This window comes from Pteropus alecto, unplaced genomic scaffold (assembly GCF_000325575.1).
Source record: "Pteropus alecto unplaced genomic scaffold, ASM32557v1 scaffold39, whole genome shotgun sequence".
Lineage (NCBI taxonomy): Eukaryota > Metazoa > Chordata > Mammalia > Chiroptera > Pteropodidae > Pteropus > Pteropus alecto.
Window position 1 is genome coordinate 5,034,203 of NW_006443568.1, and position 24,098 is coordinate 5,058,300.

Here is a 24,098-nt window from a genome sequence, read left to right on the forward strand (position 1 = left end):
AGCCGGGCCGAAACCTAGGCGAAAGACCGCGCCTCACTCCGCCCCCTGCGCCATTTTATCGCCCCCCTCCCCGACCTCCCCTACCCGAAGCTGCGGGGCCAGCGCCAGGGGTAGGGCAAACAGGCAGTGATTGGCAGGAAACCGCCCCGCCTCTGGGGGGGTGCCCCCGCGCAGGCGCTGCGACCCCGCCCTGCGTACCGCCTACCGCGACTCTTGGCTCCACCCCTTCTCGTCTCATCGACCCTCTCGGCTCTCCGTTGCTTTAGACTCCCGACCACTGCCAGGAGGAGAAGGGCCCAGGCCGAGCAAGCCAAGCGACGAGCTCAGCTGATGCAACCTAATTGGACTTGAGATACTACTCCCAGCACGCGGCGGCGGTGACCGAGAAAGGGGCGCAGGTGCCGGACTGAGCTCGGGAGTCAGGGGCGAAGGAGCTATGGGGGACACTCCGAGCCCAGAAGAGAAGCTGCACCTTATCACCCGGAACTTGCAGGTCGGGCCTTGGAATTGGAAATGCGCTGTTCGGCACTGAGGGCCCGAGGTTCAGTGATCCTGAGCCCCCACTACGATATCCTAAGTGCGTGGGTCCGGGGAATCCGCGCCGAGGAAGCTCAGAGAGCAGGCAGTCCTCAGTGCTGGTTTGGTTGGTCAGTCAGGCAGGCAGCAATTAACTGGGTACCACAGAAATCACGGTGGGCTCACCTGTGTGCAGTTACCTGCGTTGAGGCAGACTTTGAATCCAGGACTCCCACCCCACCCACCCTATTATGTGCTAGGCGCTGGGCCCTGCTCTCCCAGAGCTTGTTTTGAGGGAATCAAACGTTGAAAATGACCTATAATCTAAACACTGAATTACAGTTGAAGAAAGTACTGGAAGCTACTATACGTGGAGCTTTGAAAGGAAATTAGGGGAGAGGGCTGGGGAGGAGTGTCAGGGAAGGCTGAGGACCTCTACACTGCGAATCACCTCTTCACATATGTTCCGGCTGTTTTCCAGGAACAGCAGGAGTAGAAGTTAATGAGAGGAAGAATGGGGGGTGGGGGGCGTGTAGAGAGCAGGATATTTCAGGTAGAAGGAACCCAGAGCAAGACCCAGAGGGGAGAAAGAACACTATATTTCAGAGAGAAAGCTAATTTGGTTGGAGTAGTTTGAGCAAAGTGCAGATCAAGCACTTAATAAGTAAATTGCTCATTCCCTTGTCTCCCTTTGGCCTCTGACTATTGTCACATTAATTGGAAGAATTTTCTTGGACCACTTTGTTTACATAACAAATGCCCTACCACCAGAACTGTCTCATCCATTGCTCTACTTTATTTTGTTGTTTTTCATAGAGTTTATCACCATCTGACATACTATACATTTTACTTATTCGTTTAGGAGGGGTAGCAAAACCAGGTCATGAGGGCCTTGTAGGCTATGTTTAAAATCGCGTTTTTACTTTAAGAACAGTAATACATTGGTTGAGCTACAGCTTTTTTTCCCCTCTTTTTTTAAAAATACAATTCACATGCCATAAAATTCACCCTTTTAAAGGGTACAGTTCAGTTGGGGGGGGGGTTTCCAGTGGGTTTTATCACAGTTACAGGGTTGTGCAACTATCACCATTATCTAATTCCAGAACATTTCATCATCCCCCCTAAAAATCTGTAACCATGAGCAATCACTGCCCATTCCTCCCCCAGTCCTAGAGAAACACTATTTTCTGTCTCTATGTATTTGACTTTTCTGGACACTTCATTTAAATAGAATCATACAAAATGTGGCTGTTTGTGTCTGACATCTTTCACTTAGCATAATATTTCCAAGGTTCATCTGTGTCGTACCTATCAGAACATCATTCCTTTTTTGGTTGAATAATACTCCATTACATGGATATACCACATTTTGTGTTGCCATTCATCAGTTGATGGACATTTGGGTTATTTCCACTTACAGCTTGATCTTAACCAGAGATTCTTTCATGCTTCCCCTTAGCCAGATCCTTTGTTTCCTAGCCTCTCTAAAATAGTGCTGGTTGGAGACAAAGGTAGTGGCACTGATTCACTCATATTTTAAAGGGTAAGCGATATGACCTTTCCTTGGGTGGTGAGCTCCCTCCAAGTGTCAAAATAGTCAGGAGCTTGGAGGATGCAGGATCAACCTCCAACCGGTTTGGAAGACAGGATTTTAACAAGTCCTGTTAATAGATAATTCCAACCAACAAAATTTTGTTATCATGGGTTCCAACAGCCTCCCCAACTATCACTTGAAGAAACACTAAAATCTGATGGTGGCCTAGACTAGGATGGCGGTATAGAGGCAGAGAGAAGAAGGAAGGTTTAAGAGCTGTTTTGGAGTAACGTATGCAACTCAGTAACTGATAGTACCATTTACTGAATTAGAGATGAAACCATAAGTAAAAAGAGATGGTTGGAGAATGAGGTAGGAAGGTGAGAACATGAGTTTAATTATGAACACACTGAATCTAAACTAACCGGATTGATAATAGGTGCACAATTCTATATATGTGTGTGCAGGAGATTTGAGAGTTACTAGCTCATAAGTAGTAATTGAAGCAACTGAAGGGAATCAGAATGTAGAGAAGAGAAGAGATAGGGCCGCAAGGATTACTGATATTTAATCATTAGGAAGAAGAACAAATGCAAAGAAATCTGAGACCCAGAGAGGTAGGAGGAAAACTAAGAGAATAAAAAATAAAGGAGACCAAAAGAGGAGAGTGTTTCAGGAAAACTGAGAACTAAAAAGTATTCATTGAATTTGGCAATGTGGAGACCATCTATGATCTTAGCAAGAGAATTTTCCATTATGTGTGCTGTATGGAATTCAAACTGAACTAGGAGATAAGGAATGGAGACCAGAAGAGAAAACTATTTCAAGAAATTGGCTATGAAAAGAAGAAGCATGAGTTAGAGGTAGTTGGAGGGGAAGATGCAATTAGGGACATGCCTCACTCCCCTAACATCAGTGTCATTTCACTAGAGTGGTCCTAGCAATAGAACCAACTTAGATTGGCTCTCACTCTGCACTGAGGGCATGGCTAGACCCTGCTGCAGGCTCTGAACCTGGACCCTCAGTGACACACGCCTTTGTTTTCCTTGTCACAGGGTAAAGGATGAGTAAGGTGAGGCACCAGCATTAAACCAGCTCTTCTGCTTCCACAACAGGAGGTTCTGGGGGAAGAGAAGCTGAAGGAGATACTGAAGGAGCGGGAACTTAAAGTTTACTGGGGAACAGCAACCACAGGCAAGCCACATGTTGCTTATTTTGTGCCTATGTCTAAGATCGCGGACTTCCTGAAAGCAGGATGTGAGGTAAGAAGTAATGTTATAAACCAAGCAGCTGCCCTTGGGGAATGGCTAAAAGGGAGATTAACAACGGCAGGACAGGGTGGGCGAGTTTGGAGGTACTTAGACAAATTCACATTTTGGTGGCCTCTTATCTCTATGTCTAGGTAACAATTCTGTTTGCGGACCTTCACGCATACCTGGATAACATGAAAGCCCCATGGGAACTTCTAGAACTTCGAACCAGCTACTATGAGAATGTGATCAAGGCAGTGCTGGAGAGCATTGGTGTGTCTTTGGAGAAGCTCAGGTTCATCAAAGGCACCGATTACCAGCTCAGCAAGTAAGTGCTTTATCATCCACCCTCCTCTGGCTCTGGTGCTTCTAACTAATTACAGACCTGTAGAATCCAGGTACTCTTTAAATTTGAATTAGAAGCTGTTTGGCTCCTCATATTATGAGCCATTAAAAAACCATTGTCCTTTTAATTCATCTATCAAAAATATACTGACCAGTAAATGCTTAGGTATTCTCCTGTTTGCTGGAGGTATAAATGTAACCATAACAAAGTCCTTGGCCTTGCAGAGCTCACAGCATATGGGAAGGTAATGATGAACCATTTGGCCTCCCTTTCTTCTTCCAGCCTCAGCAAATAATGATAACAGAAATGTGAAAGAATTTTCACTTTTTTCTTACCTCCCCAACAATTTTTATTGCTTCTTTGTCAGTTTTATTCATATTTGTAATGTTAGCATTCATAATTTTGAGCCCTAATTTTTTAACTTAACAATTTCCTAAATAATTCCCCCATGCCGCCTCATAGTCTCCACATTTATTTTTAAAACCTCTGAAATAAACCACGTATCATTCTACTAGTCACTTTTGCATTTAAACCCTTAGAACAACTTTTAAAGGTATGCATTGTTTTATCTTATTTCACAGATAAGGAAATAGATTCAGATATAAGTTCGTATAGCTAGTAAGTAGACGAGCCAGGATGTGAACTCAGATCTCTTGTTTACAACTTAATTTCTCCTTTTACTTCATCTAACATAATTTTCTTTACCATTCCCCACTGTTGGACATTAAGAATTTTAAATAAAGAATATAGACATCCTCATATAAACAAATGTTTGAATCAACAGCCTCAATAGAGTGCCTGAGATTTCATTCATTTTTACATTCATTCTACAGATATTTGGGGAGTACTTTTATTATATGGTGATAGGTGCTACAAAGTAGGCAGGTGGGAGGAAAGAAAGTTCTCAGGAAGTAAGAATAGAGTGGTTAGAGAAGACCTCTACGATAAGATGACAGAGACCTGAGGAAGGTGAGAAAGCAAGTCACGCAAAGATTTTATTGAGTTCTTACTATATGTCAGACGGTGTTCTAAGTACTGGGATTACAACAGTGAATAAATCAGGCAAAGTTTTTATTCTCCTGGAATAAAGGTAGGATAAATAAAGCTATCTTGCTTTGAAGTTGCTTGCTCTTTTTCTATATAGAAAAGTGACTTCAAAGGAAGATGGCTTTGTAAATGCATGCTTTGATGCATTTCCTCTGTTCCAAACACAGCAATGATAGATAAAAATACAAAAATAATAAAGGGCATAACCAGGTTCAAAAACTTGCTAAACATCTCTATGGTAAGAGAAACAATTGAAGTGCAAATTGGTGAGTTGGGCTGAAGTTACAGGTCTGCTGGGTTCCAGTCTGGAAGCGAGCAGGTGGTGGGGACAAACCAGCCGTACTGCTTAAAATCAGAGGGTAAAGTAGGGCTTTTCTCCTTTTCCCATTCCCACCCTTACCTCTCAAGTAGAGCTGGGGTGTGGGGGTACTACTGGCCACCTTTAGGGATTTTTATCAAGATTCAGGCCTATGGAGACTTAGAGTATGTGTATACCAAGAATCGAACCAAGCTGCCCACTACTTAGGAGTGTTAAGTATATTCCTGCTATTCCAAAACAACACAGATTCTCAAATGTCAAGGAATTATATCGATTAAAAACAGAAACAAAAAATGAAACATGAATATGGAAAATTCAGTCATTAAAGTAAAAACAGTGAAACAAAACACCCACAAACCAACCTTCAATAGATGGTATCAACTCTAGACTGAATACAGTTGAAGAGAAAATTAGAGATTTGAAAGGTAATACTAAGAAATTCACCTAGAATGCAATACAAAAATATGGACAGAAATTATAAGAGTGTTTGAGATATAGATAAGGACTTTTATTTCTAGCAGTCTGGCAGACTTGTCACTCTGACCAACCTTGCTGAAAACAACTAAAAGTACTTGATAAAATATTTTTTTAACTTCCTAAATGCTTCAAATTAGTCAAATAACAAATTAGTCAAGAATATGTACTTAGTGGCCAGAAACGAAGTGAAAGTCGAAATACAAAAAGATATTTCAGTTAATCTAAGATGTCTTAAAAATACTAATAATTTATAACATGCCATTGTTTAAAAGACATCTAGATTTAAGGGATGTTAAATGTTTAAAAATATACATCTTAAGATCTATGAAATATATTAAATCATTGAATTCATTGAATCGCATGCACTTGAACTTTGGTTTCTTGGCCTCACAGACCACGATGAAAAATAAAAAGAAAAAGATAAGAAAACTAGAGTACTAAGCCAGGAGGTCCAATAATTGAATAATCAAAAAGGGTCACTTACAAAACGTCAGGAATCAAAATGGCCTTGCATTTCTCAAAAAGAGCACTAAAAACCAAAAGGCGATGAAGCAAAGCCTTTAAAATTCCTAAGGAAAAGAATTTCCAACCTAATAGTCTTTACCTACCCAAACTACCATTGAAGTGTAGGGGTAAAATTCTGAAAATATTTATTTTTGTGGTTTTTTGGCCATTTGTGTTTCCTCTTCTGTCAAGTGTCTATCCAAGTGTTTTGGCCCATTTTTCTACCTTTTTTTTTTTTTAGGATTTTCTTATGTATTCTGGATACCAAATCCTTGGTCATTTATATAGCATGGGGATCAAGAATTAACCATTGGACCAGAATAGAGAGTACAGAAATAGAAATATAATACTTGATATATGTCAGAGCTGGCACTGTATCAACAAAGAAAGAATAAACTTTTTAAGAAAAACTGGTGCAGAGACAATTGGTTATCCATGTGGGAAAAAAATGATCTCTCCATTCCAAGTGGATTAGAGATTTAAATTTTAAAGGCCAAACTATAAAACATTTAAAAGACAGTATGTAGGACCATCTTATGATCTCAGGGCAGGGAAAATTAAACAAGACACACCAAAAGCATCACAGGAAAAGACTGACAAATTCAGCTACATTAAAATTAAGACCTTTACTACATTTAAAGTAAAATAAAGTAAAAAGACAAGCCACCAACTGGGAGAAGATATTTATAATATATGGGCAAAGAATTGATAACCCAGTATTATATGTCAAAAAGTATAAAATCAACTGTCAAAAATGTCATTCTAGTAGAAAAAGACTTAAATAGGCATTTCACAGAAGAAACCAGATGACCAATACACATATGAAAAGATGCTTAACTTCCTTGGTTATTATTCAAAGAAATGTAGATTAAAACTGTAGTGAGAAACCACTCATGCTCTCCAAATTGGCAAAATTTAAAATAATGACAATATTAATAAAATTGATAAAAGCCACTTTGGAAAATAAACAAGTTTGGCGTCATCCACTAAAGTTCAAGGTGTAAATCCTCTGTGATCCAGAAATTCTATTATATATTGGCATATATAAAAGAACTTGCACATGTATACCAGGATACAGATATAAGAATATTTATAATACATTGTTTGGAGAAACAAACATAGTATGAAACTGGAAAAACACAAGTTCAGGATAGTGGTTACTGTGGAGGAGGAGGAAGTAGGGTCAGATTGTGGTGGAGTACACGGGAGTTTCAGAAGTAATTAGATCCTTTTTCTTAAACTGAATGATGGGTACACTATTCTTAAGACTTGGAAGACAGATTGAGAAATTCTGATGTTTATTTAATGGGCATTCCAGAAGAAGAGAATGGAGGGGAATGGCAGAGAAGCAGTATTTAAAGAGATAAGTGAAGAAAAAGATTAATTAGAGCCATCTTTAAAAAGGGGAAAAAATAAAAATAAAGTAGTATTTTGAGTGAGAAGATGGACCGCTCACATTTTAGAAGCTATCAGGCAGTGCTCTCTTGGAATGTCTTAAGATTGGGAGACTAAATTAATGCGCATTAGGATTAAACTGAGGCCTGGGGCCAGTCTTACAGCTGTCCCCTCTTCCTTTCTTCTTCAGAGAGTACACACTAGATGTATACAGACTCTCCTCTGTAGTCACACAGCACGATGCCAAGAAAGCTGGAGCTGAGGTGGTAAAGCAGGTGGAGCACCCTTTGCTAAGTGGTCTGCTGTACCCAGGACTACAGGTACTTGGGAAGGATGGAGTTGCCCAGTGACCTTTTTTGTTCCTTTTCTAACCAGAGGTCAGAACCTCTCTCTCAATCCATGTAAACTGATGAGCTTGCTGTTCCTTCATCATGTGCTGTAGGCCTTCCTGACCCCCTTCTCCTCTCCCCACCCTCAACTTCCTGCACCTCTTCTTTGACTTTTTCAATTGTAAGTCCTCCCCTACCTATCCGTCCTTCAAAACACTTCATCTCTCACATCTTTTTGTTAATCATAATCTCTTAAATGAAGAAAATTCAGAGCGATGCGTAAAAATAAATTCATCTATTTTCCATTAAACAAAACAAGTACATTCTATTTCATGTGTGTGTATGTTTGTATGAGCAAGGAGAAGGATGGTAAAATACAAGTCAAATTGTTAATACTGGTTACCTCAGGAAGGCAGGATAAAAATATAGATAGACTTAACTTTTTCTTTGTATATTTCTGTAATGTTTGATGTAAGAAAGCCAAGTCTTCCCTTGTCACTTCCAGATCTTTCCAGAGGTTAAACCTAGAGACATTCCTGCACTGTCCACTACGGTAGCTTGTAGTCATACTTTACTTTTAATACATGGCTATTAAAAGTAGTTAAAATTAACACTTTTAGTTCTTCAGTCACATTGGCTATATTTCAAGTGCCCAAGAGCCACACGTGGCTAGTGGCTACCATGTTGGGCAGCACAGATAGAGAACATTCATCATCACAGAAAGTTCTATTGGACAGTTCTGTTCTATAGTCTTCCTGCTTGCTCACCTTTCTCTACTTTTCCTTCTTCCTCTTCCCCCCATCCAGTTAGACACTAAATTTTACCAATTCTGTTTCCTAAAAATCTCTTAAATTCAGTCTTGCTCTTCGTCCCCACTGACTTAATTCGTCATTATTTCTCACCTGGACTCTCACAGCAGCCTTCCAATGATTTTCTTTGTCTCCAACTCACAGCCCTCCGCTCCATGCTTGGCCTCTTACTGGTGTGATCTTTCTACAGTGCAGGTCCTGTTTCTCCCCTCCTTAAAGCCATTTACCAACCTAGAATAATGCTAGGCACCCTAGCATGACGTTCAGGATCCTCACCTACTTTTCTAACATCATCATCACTGACCACTTCCCACATCCTTTGAAGTTTGTGCTTTGGCAGACTGAATCACTCATAATTTCCCTAAACACTTCACACCTCTGTGCCTTCTCACATGCTGTTTCCTCTGCACAGTGAAAAACATCTATATATTCTTCAAAACTAAGTTCAGCCTACAGTCCGATTCTAGGAAGACTTCTCTGCCGCCTTTCCTACCAGATAGAGATAATCACTTCTTTCCTGTGTTAGTACTGTTCTTTAAATGAACATCTAGGTTAGCCCTTAACCCACTGTATTGAAATTATCTGTTTACATGTCTCTTTCCTCAACTGGGCTAATTGGCTTCTTGAAGGCAGAGTCTGAGTCTGATTCACCTCTGTATCCACAGAGCTGGCTCTAGGCCTTGCATGCAGTAAGCAATTAACTTTTTGTTTACTAGTTTAGCCTTGCCTTTTTTTTTTTTTTTTTAGCTCTCTAAGCACCTTCTACTTTTGCCACTTATTTAACGTGTTTCACAGGTCGCATTATTCAATGAGTCCGTTTGACATGACTATGGTTCGCTGTGTTCTTCCCTCCCTTCCTCACTGGATTGTGAGCTTTCGGAACAGAGATTACTCTTATTTTTAACCCCATGACATCCACGTGGAGAACTGTTTAGTACAGGCACTTGGCAGATGTTTCTGGAGCTCCTGAGGCCAACAGGGAGGTTGAATGCTGCTTAGTTGTTTCCCGGCTCTACCTTCGGAAAAATGTAGTGATTTTCAAAAGTTTCTAATTTCTCAGACCCATAAAGAAGAAAAAAGTAGTGATTTTCAAAAGTTTCTAATTTCTCAGACCCATAAAGAAGAAAAAAGTAGTGATTTCGGAAAAATGTAGTGATTTTCAAAAGTTTCTAATTTCTCAGACCCATAAAGAAGAAAAAAGTAGGAATCTATGCTCATGTGTTTCTCTCCACAGGCCTTGGATGAAGAATATTTGAAAGTAGATGCCCAATTTGGAGGCATTGACCAGAGGAAGATTTTCACCTTTGCAGAGAAGGTTAGTAACTTCTTTCCTATCTTTTTTCTTCTGAGCCTCAGAGGTGTGCAATTAAAGTTTATTGAATATGCCAGTCCCACCACTCATAACCTTATTGTATGATAAGTATTACTTTTCTTTGTTTTGCAGATGAGAGAACTGAGGGTAGAAAGAGTAAGAGAGTTTTTCCAGTACTGTACAGTTAGTGACCAAGCAGGAATTATCACCCAGATCTATCTGACTCAAAAGCCCATGCTCTTGCTGCCACTAGGAAGCTGCTTCCAGACCTGTTGGATTTGCTTCTTTCCTGATAACTTAGTTTCCAGGGAAAGGCACTAGCACTCACAGCTACTATTCTTTCTCAGAGCATTTGGTCCGTTTGCTCTGGATCTTACATAAACCACTCATTTCTAAGATGAGGTTTAGCAGGGTTTAAAGGAGGAAATTAGCATGAGACCATAATTGTTTTTTCTGGGAAAGAACTTGAGTTAAGTTGAAAAGGTCTATTGAGAAATGGCTAGTATTTTTGAAAGCTTCTCAAAACCTCATTGGCAAAAGTGAGGAGAAAATACTGTTAGTGGAAATGTAAATTCCTGGAGGGTGATTTGACAGCCCTAAAATGATTCTGCCCTTAGCCCTAATGATCATACAAATTTGTCCTAAGGAAATAATTTTAAAAGTATAACTTGAGTTATATATAAAATTTTTATCACATCAGTTTAAAACAAAAATCTAGAAATATATCAAATGACAAGGGATTGGTTAAGCACATTATGCTAAATCCTCATAATGGAATATTATATATTTTTAAAGTTTTTGGTTATCTTTAATGAATGAGGAAATGTTTACAGTGTAAATTTTTTGATTAATCAAATATTCCTTTTTATTCTATTTTATCTCCTCTATTAACTTTTTACTTGAACCTTCTTTTATTATTCTAGCAGAGATATGGCCCATGGCTCATTTATGTATGATTCAGAAGCTCTGAGAACGGTTTTTATATTTTTTTTTAAGGGTTGTTAAAAAAATGAAAATATGTAATAGGACTATATTTGGCCCACAAAGCCTAATATATTTATTATCTAACCCTTTACAGAAAACTTTTGGCCACTCTTACCCTAGAGATTGCTTGTATCTTTGTAATTTATTACAGTTAAAGTTAGATATTTTTACCACTTCCCAATAATGCAAGAACCTACGACAATTTTATTTGATTAAATGCCCTCCTGCCCTTTGTGCTATTGTCGTATATTTTAAATCTCAAAGACTTTATCACAATTGTTTTTTTAAACAGTCAATTTTCATGTGTACTTACCGCTACTTACCCTTTCTGGCACTCTCGATTCTTCCTGCAGTTATGTCTCTGTGCTTCCATATTGGATCATTTTCTTTTAGCCTAAAGGGCCCCCCTTAGTATTTTATGTTTGGTAATGAGTTCTTTCACCTTTCTTTTGTCTGAAAACGTCTATCTTTCACTTTCACTGGGCATAAAATTCTAGTTTAGCAAATATTTTTCTTTTAGCACTTTCAAGAGTTGTTTTATTTCCTCTGGCTTCCATAGTTTCCATCAAAAAGTCACCTGTAAGTATTATTGTTTCCCCTTTGTAGATAATATATCTTTTCCTTGGCTGCTTTTAAGGTTATCTCTATGTCTCTCATTTTCAGCAATTTGACTATGATGTTTTTAGCTATAGTTTTCTTTGTATTTATCCTACTTGGATTTTGCTGAGCTTCTTGAGTCTGTGCATTGATGTTTTCATCAAACTTGGAAAATCGTCCCTTATTATTTCCTTAAATATTACTTATGCCCTATTCTCTCTTTCTCCTCTCCTGTGACCCTATATACCTAGGTTAGACCTCTTGATCATGTCTCACAGGTCTCTTATATTCTGTTCTGTTCTCTTCCTTTCTTTGTTCTCTCCGTGCTTTAGTTTGGATATTCCCTATTGACTTTTCAAGTTCATTAATCCTGTCTTCTGTTGAATCCATCCAGTATTGTATTGTGCTATTTCAGAACTTCCAGAAATTCATTCTTTTTTATAGATTATAATTCTCTTTTATAGTTCTCCATCTTTTATCTATTTTGCCCATCTTTTCCTCTGTTTCCTTTAACATACCAGTCATAGTTGTTTTGATGCCCTGATCTGCTTATTCCAACAACTGGATAGTTTCTGGCTCTACTTTTGTTAACTACTTAAACTATCAGTCACTTTTTTCTGCTTCTCATTTCTAGTACTTTTTTAACGTATCAAAGACATCATAGATGTGTCATAGAGGTTTGGGATTATGTTTATAGTGTGCTGTGTTTTCTGTACGCTGTTAAATTGTCTATCACCTCAATCCTCTCAGAGGTTGGTTTTAGGCTTTGTTAGAACAGGTCTATTTTGGTTTTGGCCTTTCTTCTATGATGTGGTTCTTATTCTTAGAATGTGGGCTTTCTTCAGTCTCATACTGAAATTTCAAGTTGTTCACAAAACTCTCTTGACTCTGATTGCACCTAAACTTCAACCTCTGTTTCCCCAGCACTGTGCATCTTCTGAAACCTCTATTTAGGTCTCCAGCCTCCCAGAGCCTGTTCTTCCTGGAGTCTCTTTGTATGCATGTACATCTATGAGTCAATTGATAAATCAGTGGGAATTTTGACTTAGATTTTTGAAATGGGCTTCCTTCCCTCTAGAACCCTTTCCAAATCCCAGCCTCCTGGCAGCCTGAAACTTTAATCGCTATCTCTTCTGCTTAGTCAGACTGCTGCTTTTTGCTTGGTCTCTTTTTCTTAGTACCTGGTTTGAAAAAATGCCCTCAAGGAGAGAAAGCCAGGGTAAATATGTGGTCACCCTTTCCTTTCCCTTCTGCCAAGATTTGTAGCCATACACCTGTTGCTGTTCAATGTTTGCAAATGGTTATTCTATATATTTCCAGCTTTTATAATTGTTTATGGTAGGAAAGGAAATCCAATAGCCTCATTATGTAATACTAATAGAAAAGCAACAGAGGAGGAAAACTTTGTTTAGAAAATTATATATTAAGTAGGAAAAAAAAAAGATTGAAAGGAATGTACAAAACTATTAAGCTGGCAAGTTAGATGAGATTGGGGTACTGAGCAGGAATTTATATTAATATCTACTTTGTGTGTTTCTTTCTCACCCCTCAGTACCTCCCTGCACTTGGCTACTCAAAACGGGTCCATCTGATGAATCCTATGGTTCCAGGATTAACGGGCAGCAAAATGAGTTCTTCAGAAGAGGTAGGTTGTCAGCTCCAACTTGAGCTTAGAAATCCTCAGCAAGAGATGAAGAGATTGAGGACTCAAAAGAACAGTAACCTAACTAACTAAAATTCTCAAATATTTGAATTATAAGTAATATTAAGTCATCCAGTTAACTCTGGTGGCTATTGAGAATTGAAAGACCTAGAAGCAGCCTTTCTGGGATCCAATCATAATTTTCAGAGTTTTACTGCTACTGATAAAAAGCACAAGCAAAAGTAATTTCATTCGTAGGACTGTGATAAAATTCAGCCTTATTAATGAGAAGGCTGTGGGTGTATTTCACCAACTCGCATCTTGATCTTTAGGATGATGTTTGATAAAACTAATATGATAAATATGCTATTTTCTAACATTTAAAAGTCCTGCTTAAGGAAAGTATACTTTTGTCTTGGTCTCGAAGGGTATACAATAGAGGACTTAGTGGAACCCAAAGATGTGAAATGTTAAATTCAGGGTTCCCAAACATAGCTAATCTTCAGAATCATCTAGGAAATTTTTTTAAAAAGCTGATAAAACCCTGTCTTTAGATTTTCTTAAAGTGGTTCTGGGGAACAACACAGGAATTTGTATTTTCTTTCAAATCTTACAAGGTGATTCTGTTTACAGTCATGTTTGAGCATTCATTTAGTTCTTTAAGTCTGAGTTCTCGATCTTTGATCAGAGAGGAGTAAATAATATACATGGACACTGTCATTGTTATTTTTAAAAGAAAGTACTTATTCCTTTTTCTCTTAAGTTAAAATATACCATGTGTTGATTATTTCTCTGACAAAGTATTATATTACTCATCCTATTCAATGACATTGACTATATTTTAATCTTGGAAATTGGTGCTAGCAGCAATTCCCAAACAGAATTACTTGGAGAGCTTTTTAAAACTACAAAAACTGGTCCAGTCCCAAGAGATCTTGATTCATGAAGTTTGGGTGGAGCCCAGTAATTTATATTTTTTAAAAGCACTCTAGGTGATTCACATACAGTCATATGTGAACCAGAATTTGGTAACCACTGAACTCAAATGAGCATGAGCTCACACACTCCAAAATAAGAAACAAATCCTAGTACCTTAAAAAGGAAAAATGGCTCTAGATAATTCAAAATTCTTGGTGTTGGTGATTGCTGATGGCAATGTCAATTAATATACACCCCTTTCAGAAAATAGTTTTGGGCCTAGTAGTTTTTAGTAGCTTAAGGAAATAATCCTAGAGAAGACCAAAAAAAAAACCTCTGCAAAGATGTTCATTGTGGCATATGTAATTTGGAACATTTTGAACATAATCTGAAAGTTTAGAAATTATTAAATAAATTATGTTGTCACTGATAATTGGAAATAAAATACAGCATAAAAATTATAAGTGAAGATTAGGTAGCCACTCAGAAATACTTATGACATAGCCTCAAGTGAACAAACACAGATATTTATTCTCTAACTACAAATTCGTAACACTCCCCTATACTGTAGACAAGGCCTTAGAAGAACACAGGAAAATTAAAATAGTTTTATTTATTGGGTGGCAGTATTGAGAGTGGTCTTTCACTCTGATTAATTTTGCTTTTGTTAAAGTTGTTTAATGTTTAAATCTTTCTTTAAAAAATTAAAATACAGTTGACCCTTGAACAATGCAGGGGTTAGGAAGCTGACCCCCCCCATACAGTTGAAAATCCACATATAACTTTTAACTCCCTAAAAATTTAACTACTAATAGCCTACTATTGACCGGAAACCTTACAGATAAAATAGTTGGTTAACACATATTTTTTCTGGTATGTGTATTATATACTGTATTCTGTATAAAGTAAGCTGAAAGGTGGGGGGGAACATGAAAAGGCATAAGGAAGAGAAAATACATTTTCAGTGCTCTATATATTTATTTTTAAAAATCTGCATATAAGTAGACCTGCTCAATTCAAACCTGTGTTGTGCAAGGGTCAACTGTACACAGATTAGTACAGCGTATTTTTGTTTTCAACCACAAGAGGTCCTCTTTTCCTCTATGGCTTCTAGGAATCCAAGATTGATCTCCTTGATCGGAAGGAGGATGTGAAGAAAAAACTGAAGAAGGCTTTCTGTGAGCCAGGAAATGTAGAAAACAATGGGGTTCTGTCCTTCATCAAGTATGTCCTCTTTCCCCTCAAATCTGGTAAGACACTCCCTGTTTTCATCTCAGAGACCAGGCTGAAATAGCAAAACTAGTAGTAATCGAACTTATAATCATACACTGTATCACATTTGTGATTAGTCACAGAGTCTTCCTCTAGGGACGGACTTCTCTGACTCTCTGCTCTGAATTCTCATATATTAATGTATGGTTGGAGTTGAGATATCATTTAGTTGTCCACGTGTTGTTACCAGGTTGGATTCTAATGGGGTGTCATGGTAGGCAGAGGTGGTAGGAATGAGGGTTGGGGCAGGCATGTTGAACTAGAGAAATAAAAAGAAATGTAAGACACTATCCTTCCCCTTGAGCTTGGATACTAGCTGGGTATACAACCTGGCCTGTAATCCAATTTAAAAAAAAAATAAAATGCCCAATAATAAAATTTGAAATATATGGCAGAAACAACAAATACCCATACATTTAGTCTAGGAATAATGACTCTGCCATTAGCAGTGAGTTTATTGGTGTGAATCCTTTTTCTTATAGAGTTTGTGGTCCTTCGAGATGAAAAATGGGGTGGAAACAAAACCTACACAGATTACTTGGACCTGGAAAAGGACTTTGCTGCCGAGGTAATACCAGAGGAGGCATAATCCCCACTGAACTCATCCTGAATAACCTCTCCATCTTGTCCCAGCCAGGTTTCTGGTTATGTACCATAGAATCTGAATAGATACTCTCCAAGGCTATATGTTTTGTTAATGGCTTAGATGAGGATCCAAATGGTTCACAGATTAGATGGGCAAATGGCACAAAGCTGATATATTGGTTGATGTCCTAATCACTCTCCAAAGGACTTAACCTGGAATGAAGGACCAAATCCAACCCAAGATAAAGTATTTCAAGGACAAGTACAAGATCAAGGTTCAAAGAAGAGATACAACTATAAAAGAACAGAAGAGAGGACACTATTCATTTCAATAAACAGGTTAACAAAAGACTTACTAGGTGGCCATGTGTTAGGCATCATGCTAGGGGCTGGCATTACAAAGAAGATTAAATCATCATGAAGCCCAGTCCAGTAGGAGAGGGAGACATAGAAACAAATATCATTTCCTGTCTTACTGCACAGTGAAGATTCATACATGGTCTAGAAATAAAATAAGTGGAAGTGATTAACTGACTGTCTGGGAAAGCTTTGTAGAGGGGATAACAACCAAACACTTAAGCATTAAGATAATGAGGGAATCTGTGAGGAAATTAATTGTGCAAAGACATGGTAAAAGGAAACAGCGTGGTACATAAGGAGTCACAAGTGGTTTGGTCTGATTAGAGTCTAAAAGGTGAGGTAGAGCATTGTGGGAAAGAGAGGCAGAGCCAAATCATAAAGGGAAGACATAATAATAGTGTATATGGAGAACAAAATGGGGACTTTTGATTGACTCTGAATTTGAGTTGAGGCGGCAATATGACAGGGCTGCCAACTTGGCCTAAGTCATCAGAAAGGTAGATCCTGGAACCAGGGAACTGATAGTCCATTCAGTTCTCCATTGTTCTGATTATATTTAGGATTGTGTGTTCAGCCCCGGACTTCAATTTTTTATGAGGTTTATTTGACAATCCAGTTGTGTTGGTGGGGAGAAAAAGGATGTCATGATAGGGAACTCAAAACCATGTCATAAAAGCACAGTTGAACTGGGCATGTTTAGCTGAGAAACAAGTATGGATTCAATCGTGGGGAGAGAAAGGATGTCATGATAGGGAACTCAAAACCATGTCATAAAAGCACAGTTGAACTGGGCATGTTTAGCTGAGAAACAAGTATGGATTCAATCATCCTCAAGTATCTGAAGGACCCTAATGGGAGAGGGGTTAGTTTTCCTCTTGTGGCGCCAGATGGCTAAACCAGGACTGCAGGCGGGGACCGCAGGGAGGCATGCTTAGGTTCAGCTTCAGGAGGAACTTCCCAATGACCTTAATTATGTGGCCATGGACAGGGCCGCCTCACTTGGCCTTGTGTTCCCCATCACTGAAGTGTTCCGGCAGAAGCCAGAGGACCACTGGAAGCAGTGTTGTCTGAGGGTTTGGGCATCAAATGGAGGAAGACTCAGTGACCTCTGAGGTCTGAGGGTCCTCAAGGCCCAGTTTTTGGATATTTGACAGCCGTTGCTCAGCAGCCCTTCTGTTTGCAGTCTGAGGCAGGCCACAGAACCCACACTCCCCTCCTCAACCCTGTGAACTGTTCTTTGTGGGAGTAACGAGGAGGAATAGAAGAAATGATTTTGAATAAAAAACCTGGAGCAGCATTAACCCCGATAGCACTTTCCGTGATGGCAGATGTGATGGTATGGTGTAACACAGCCACCACTGGCCACATGAGTCTTTTGAGCCTTACAGTGTGACCAGTGCAACTGAGTAACTGAATCTTAATTTACATTTAAATGTCCACATGAGGCTAGTGGCTGCCATATTGGACAGTGCAGGTCTAAAGCTTTTCTATTATTAAACATTCTGAAGGAAATGAAGAAATAGCATCAGAAGCAATCTATAGGCATCGTTGTATTGCAGGTATTCCTACCTAAAGGATATCCCCTCAGAATATCTAGAAGATCCTTTCAGGCCAGATTTAGGATAGAAAAGTGAATTCTATCCCAATTAATTAAAATTGAATTACTGAACTCCCATGTGGTGGTACCGTTCATCATTTTCAGCCATTAGGTGATTTAATCCCCATTCTGACTCTGCGAGATAAAGGTTTTGTTATCTTCATTTTTGAAGCGAAGAATCCAAAACTTAGAGGGGTTAGGTGCCTGGTTTGGGGTCACACAGCTGCCTGGGACTCTAACCCCAGTCTGCCTAACTCCAGAGCTCTTGTTCCTTCTTGCTCCCTCAGCTCCCCCCTTGGGCTGGCTTTAGCCCTACGGTTACCTATGTAAATCTTTCTCTGCCTATAAATGACGCCTGCTTTATGCCCCTACTCTTAGCATAAATGGAGGGACTAGAAGATTTTGACATTTAGCCTCTAAAAACTCTCAAGTTAGTATCAGACTCAGGGTCAAAAGATCTGGATCTCAGACAAGTTAGATAAGCTTTCTGAACCTATTTCCCCTTCTCTGCCCTACCAGCTTCACAAGGTGGTTCTTACTGCTAGGAAAATACCCTGCATCCTATACCACATTATTCGTAGTAGATTCAGGTGTCCTGTGCCCTGTTTGAGTGCCTTAGTTCACCAGACCGCTACACTTTTGCAGGTTGTTCACCCTGGAGACCTAAAAAATTCTGTCGAAGTTGCCCTGAACAAGTTGTTGGATCCCATCCGGGAAAAGTTTAGCACCCCTGCCCTGAAGAAACTGTCCAGTGCTGCTTACCCAGATCCCTCGAAGCAGAGTAAGGCCAGTGGGGGAGGGAAGGGGCTTGGGAAGGGGGTTGGCATCATCAGGATAGATAGCCTGTCAGTGGGCCTCAGAAAAAAGTCTGTCCTAAACTGAGGGCCCAGGGAGCCAGGGGATCTGAAGTGCAAGAATGTCATTCCTATTGACTCCTGGAATGGAATTGGGTCATCTTGATTTTGGTTTGATGGATAATGTGAAGTGATTACATCCACTTATACCAACACTGCTGAGAGTTGCTGGTGTGAGACATGTGCTTTGATCCTTTCACTAAATCATCTTCAGTTAAGGAGATGGGTTAGACCACAAGGGTGACACACCTGCTCAGGCTTCACAGGGAAGCCTGCACAGCTTCTCAGGAGAGCTCATCTTTAGATTTGCCCAGTTCCCTTCCATGGGCTTCTGACTTGCTCTTAGTTGGCCATCCACCCCTCCCAGAAAAGACTCAGTAAATAAGTGTGGAATGCATGAATGGGAATACCTAAAGATGGCAGAGCTACTACTTTCCCCTCCCTGCCTATTAACTGAAGCGTGTCACTTCTCAAAGGTTGCCGATCCTGTTTTAAAGAAGCTATAACTCGGAAGTAGCATTCATGCTAAGGTCACTTTTAACTTGATCAAGAAAAGTCTGGACTGTTGTAAAATAGAGATCAGGACTCCCACGTTCTGTGAAACAATATTAATGGTATTTCCTACTCAGGTCCTCAGTTTGCTACTTCCATAATGAAGTCCTACATGAATATATAATAACTAATTCTGTAAATCTTTCCGGTAAAATTAAGGAAGAAGGATTTGTTAGATAGATAGACAGAGGAAGGAAGATAGAATTAGTGGGTAGATTCTGGGGATTCTGCATGAAATGCTGCTAATGTCCTCATTTGGTGGGATCAGCAGTTGACCTGTCATGGGGAAGGAAGATAGTTCTGACCCATTGGGGTTCTTCTCATTTCCAGAGCCAGTTGCCAAAGGCCCTGCCAAGAATTCAGAACCAGAGGAGATCATCCCATCCCGACTAGATATCCGTGTGGGAAAAGTTGTTAGTGTGGACAAGGTACTCATCTTTCACCACATCCCAGAGAGGCAGATAGGGGTCAGGTTTTTCTGTTTCCATCTGGAGGAAACCTAGGCTGGGATGGGAAGTAACATCTCAGAAGTCATAGTCCAACTCAGAACCCAGGTGTCTAATTCCAGGCATCAGGCTTTTCCCTCTGCTGCCTCTGGGCCTTATGCAACCAAACACAGCTAGGAACTCAGCTTGGGGGTTGGGGGGCAGGTGGATGTTAGTCAGAGGGAACTTGTTTATGTAAAATCCAGTCTGATGGACTCACCTGGTCTCTACCAGCTTGTCTGGACTAGCTGCAGGCCTTATCTTGGATCATTCACTTTGTTTCCCAAACAAACTCTCCCCTCCCTCCCCCAGAGAGAGAGAGAGAGAGAGAGAGACAGAGAGAGACAGAGACAGACACACACACACACACACACACACACACGCACGCACGCACGCACGCACACGAAGGGGGAAGGACTTTTTTCCAGAGACAGGTTTTGCAGTCAGTGGCCTGGGACCATTGTTAGGGGCTTTTATTCCTCCAAGCACTGATTGGCTTTTCACTATATAGACCCAGCCACCAAAACTACTTTGAAGTAACCTCCAATGCTTTCAGATGGTGACACCAGCAGATGTCCTTCTCCCATCTTCCACCCAGGACCAAGTTGGTGCAGCACGTGGCCATACTGGTAGCCACCCAGATAGTCCAGGCCACTTAATCTCTCTTAGAGATTCCTTTCATCTCTTATGCAAGTAATTAGGCTTGTTTTATTCACATCCTGCCTCTTGGCTGAGAGTAGAATGTACCTTCAAGACCTGTTCTCCATTCTTCTGTGTGGGACCTGGAAAGAGAGTTAGCTCTAGCGGGTCCCTCAGGGGCTTCTGTAGGGAGTGGATGTCCCTTTCTGGAGTCAGAGGGTTCACCAGGCCCCATGATGTATTCCATTGTGACACTCTCCAGAGCTGACCTCTCTCACTGGCAGCACCCAGATGCAGACAGCCTGTATGTGGAGAAGATTGATGTGGGGGAATCTGAGCCACGGACTGTGGTGAGCGGCCTGGTACAATTTGTGCCCAAGGAGGAACTGCAGGATAGGCTGGTGGTGGTGCTGTGCAATCTGAAACCCCAGAAGATGAGAGGAGTCGAGTCTCAAGGCATGCTTCTGTGTGCTTCTATGTGAGTGAGGACTTGGGGTGGGGCGCAGGACTTGGGGAGGCCAAGAAGAGAGGGGATTGGCCCACACGGTGCCCCTCTATGTGCCAGGTGGAAGCCCTGAGAACACTGGCCAAAAAATGGTGCATGAAGGAATTATTTATTGTACGAGTACTGTGAATGAAGCACTTTACGTAGTTAACTTTTATTAAAACAAATTGAAGGTTCAAAGCAGTGTGTACATGCCCACCTCTCACTACTAATAAGAGGTGGAGCCAGGATTCAAACACAGTTCTGATTGGCTGTTAAGACCTTGCTCTTTCTGTCATACTTCCTCCCCTAAGAACCCAGATTTCAGAATCTGTCCATTTCAGTTTAGCCTTGGTTAACCCAACCCTGATAATGTCCAGACCAGTGGTGGAGTAGTGAGGGCCTCCTGGGGCTCTGGCAGTGGGATATCTAAATCTCAGTAGGGACCCCATGTAAAAGCCCTAATGCTTTGGCCTCCGTGGCAGCTGGAAGCAGTCTGTAGCCTCACGCTTTCCTTATTCGTGTGTGTCTTCCCAGAGAAGGGGTCAGCCGCAAGGTTGAGCCTCTGGATCCTCCTGCAGGCTCTGCTCCTGGTGAGCGAGTGTTTGTGAAGGGCTACGAGAAGGGCCAACCAGATGAAGAGCTCAAGCCAAAGAAGAAAGTCTTTGAGAAGTTGCAGGTAAAAGCTGCAGTTGATCCCCTCTTACCTGGTTTGCCTGAACTGTGTCCCCAGGCTGCTGTTTTTGAATCCAAACCTGCCCTTTTCCCAACTGGGCCTTCCTGCACCTAAGCCCCCTCTTCCTCTTTCCAGACCTTTCTGAATGAAGTATCTAAGGAGCATGGGGGCCCTCGCATGTACTGAGCACTGACAGGCCACTTGAGGCAGTGTATGAGGGATGTCAGACAGTTCTTCATTTGGTCTTCAGTCTGTGATAGATGATCTCCATTTTACTTGGCGGGATACCTGCCAAGGTCACACAGGGTCCCCTGAAGCGATGGCCAAGATCAAAACTCTCCCACGGTCCCTCCCACTCATCTTGATCTTGAGCACTCATTCTCTCTTCTCCTGGGGCATTGGCTCACGTACGGCCTGCCCCTGTGACCCCTTCATTCATTCATTCAACAAATACTGGGTCCCTAATATATATAATATATATACCAGGCACTGTTCTAGGTGCTTAGGCTACATCAGTGTGAAACATCAAAAATTCACTCTCCTCTTGGAACTAACACTACTTATGTGACTTTTCCTAGTTAATAACTTATTTCCTATTTCCTCAGTTAGAGTGTTTCTGGACAGCATTTCAAGTGGTTTCTACTTCCTCATCCTCCTGTCCATGCCAGATGGCTTTGTCCCCTCCTCCTTTCCTGATTTTCCAGGATGGTTTTATAAATTAACTTAGTTTTTTCTGGCTATAAAATACATTTTCAGTGTAGAAATGTGTAAAATATAGGGAGAAATTAAATTAAGAAAAAATACCCATAGTCCTACCACCTAGAGATATTGAAAAATGTCATTAGTGATAATTTCCTTCTGGACTTTTTCTAGACATAAATGTAGTTACAGTTTGAGGCATGCCATGTTTATTCTTTTTTTAGGGGGTAGGGTAACTTTATGCCTGAAAAACTTCCCCAGCTTCCTAAATATTGAGGAGTATCGTATTGTATAGTATTGTGTCATAATTACCATAATTGAACCAAATCTTTTAACCTTATCAAGCATTGAGGGTGTTGTTTTTCACTATTAGAATGCTATGATGATGTCCTTGTACATAGTGCTTTGCGCTTATTCATGATTATTTTCTTAAACTAAATCTCTAAAATGAACTTTGTGACATTGTGTTGGCTCCAACTCCTGGTGACCCTATGCATGAGTAATGTCCACAGTGTCCTGTCCTCAACAGCCCTGCTCAGCTCCTGTGCTCGTGCCTTTGGCTTCTTTTATGGAGTCATGTTTGGGCTTCCTCTTTTTCTGCTGCCTTCTATTTTTCCCCAGCATTAGTGTCTTTTCTAAGGAACTTTGCCTTCTCGTGATCTGTCTGAAGTAGGCCAGCTTCAGTTTTGTCTTTTTGCTTCTAGCGATGGTTCAGGCTTACCTTACTCAAAAGATGTGAACATGGAAGCTTTTGACAAACTGCTCTCTTGAGAGAAGCTGAATTAGTTTATACTACTCGTAAAAGAGTTCTCTTGCAGTCCCACCCACCATCACTATAATCACTTTTTTTTGTTTCTTGTCCAGGCTGACTTTAAAATTTCTGAGGAGCGCATCGCACAGTGGAAGGAAACCAACTTCATGACCAAGCTGGGATGCATCTCCTGTAAATCACTGAAAGGGGGAAACATTAGCTAGCTAACCCAGCATCTTCCTTCTGTTATCTTGTACCATCTGCTGTCTCCTCAATTTACTCCATCTATCACCCATTTACTCATCTCCCAGGACACTGAAGCAGGAAATTTGGGACTTTATTAGGTGCAGAACTCAATTAAGAGGCAGCTCAACCTCCTCAGAATCTAGGGTCATCCCAGTTTGGCTGCAGTGAGAGGCTGACCTCCCAGGTAGTAACAAGGGCACAGCAGCAACAGGGAGTCCAGCTCTACCTTCTTGCCTTGGACGCTGACTTGAGAAATCTGGTTTCATTATAACTCACAGAAAAAGTTTATACCACAATCTTAATTGGAAAAATACTAATTCCTAGGTTTTCCTAGAGTTATCCCAGCAACTATGCCTCTGCCTGGGATCTGGTGCCAGAACTGGGCTAATTACAGCTTCTCCCCAACAGGAAATTGTGGGATTTGAAAAGGAAAGAGAAGGGAAAACAGAGAACCTAGTGGTCTACCAGGTGGTTGGCAGCTTTTGCCAATGCCTGCCAGCTGAGGCTTGGCACTGGGAACTGAGCCTACCCCAGGGCTCTTGGAATTTCCCTCGCTCCCGCGAGGTTGGGACATTCCCTAAACCAGCTGCGTCGTTAACACCAGAAGGTGGATGATACAGACCGGTTCTTCATAGAGGGTGGGGTACTTCTCCATAAGGCATCGCAGTCTCTATCATGAATTCAAATAAAATGTCCCAAAAAGGGTGTCTGAGTGTCTGAAAGGGGCCTGTCTGTGAACTAGACCACCTCAGGACTGAGGAACACCAGTGTGTAGCAGTTGCTGAGCCCCTCACCCAGCCTGGGGCTGCTTGTATCGGGCTTTTGACCCTATAATGGGTGGGATGGGGGAGGGAGGCACAGAAGATGGCGGACGAACATGTGACTGACTTTGCATTTGGCAGTACACAGCAGACGAGAC

At 40.8% G+C, this 24,098-nt stretch overlaps 2 protein-coding genes across 7 annotated transcripts in view; one reads left to right on the top strand and one right to left on the bottom strand.

Annotated features, from left to right (window-relative positions):
* S100PBP (S100P binding protein) overlaps positions 1 to 108 on the bottom strand; it is a 31,876-nt gene extending 31,768 nt beyond the window's left edge. For 2 of the 4 annotated variants that reach the window (XM_015598836.2, XM_015598849.2), the window contains exon 1: positions 85 to 108. The gene's annotated coding sequence lies outside the window, so the exon portion shown is untranslated. The other 2 variants (XM_015598847.2, XM_025041341.1) reach the window with 2 other exon arrangements.
* On the top strand, positions 1 to 23,896 carry YARS (tyrosyl-tRNA synthetase). Of its 3 annotated transcripts, none has more exons than XM_006924279.3 (13): positions 1 to 493; positions 3,166 to 3,312; positions 3,453 to 3,628; positions 7,579 to 7,708; positions 9,761 to 9,841; positions 12,972 to 13,064; positions 15,094 to 15,229; positions 15,734 to 15,819; positions 18,439 to 18,574; positions 19,530 to 19,627; positions 20,608 to 20,801; positions 21,345 to 21,486; positions 23,047 to 23,896. In XM_006924279.3, exons 1-13 carry the CDS (start codon positions 437 to 439, stop codon positions 23,155 to 23,157), a joined length of 1,587 nt encoding a protein of 528 aa, XP_006924341.1. In that variant the 5' UTR covers positions 1 to 436; the 3' UTR covers positions 23,158 to 23,896. The 3 variants fall into 3 exon arrangements, with proteins under 3 accessions (XP_006924341.1, XP_024897098.1, XP_024897099.1); XM_025041330.1 differs by having other exon boundaries at positions 280 to 493; positions 3,106 to 3,312; XM_025041331.1 differs by having other exon boundaries at positions 459 to 577.
* The last annotated feature ends 202 nt before the right edge of the window (positions 23,897 to 24,098 follow it).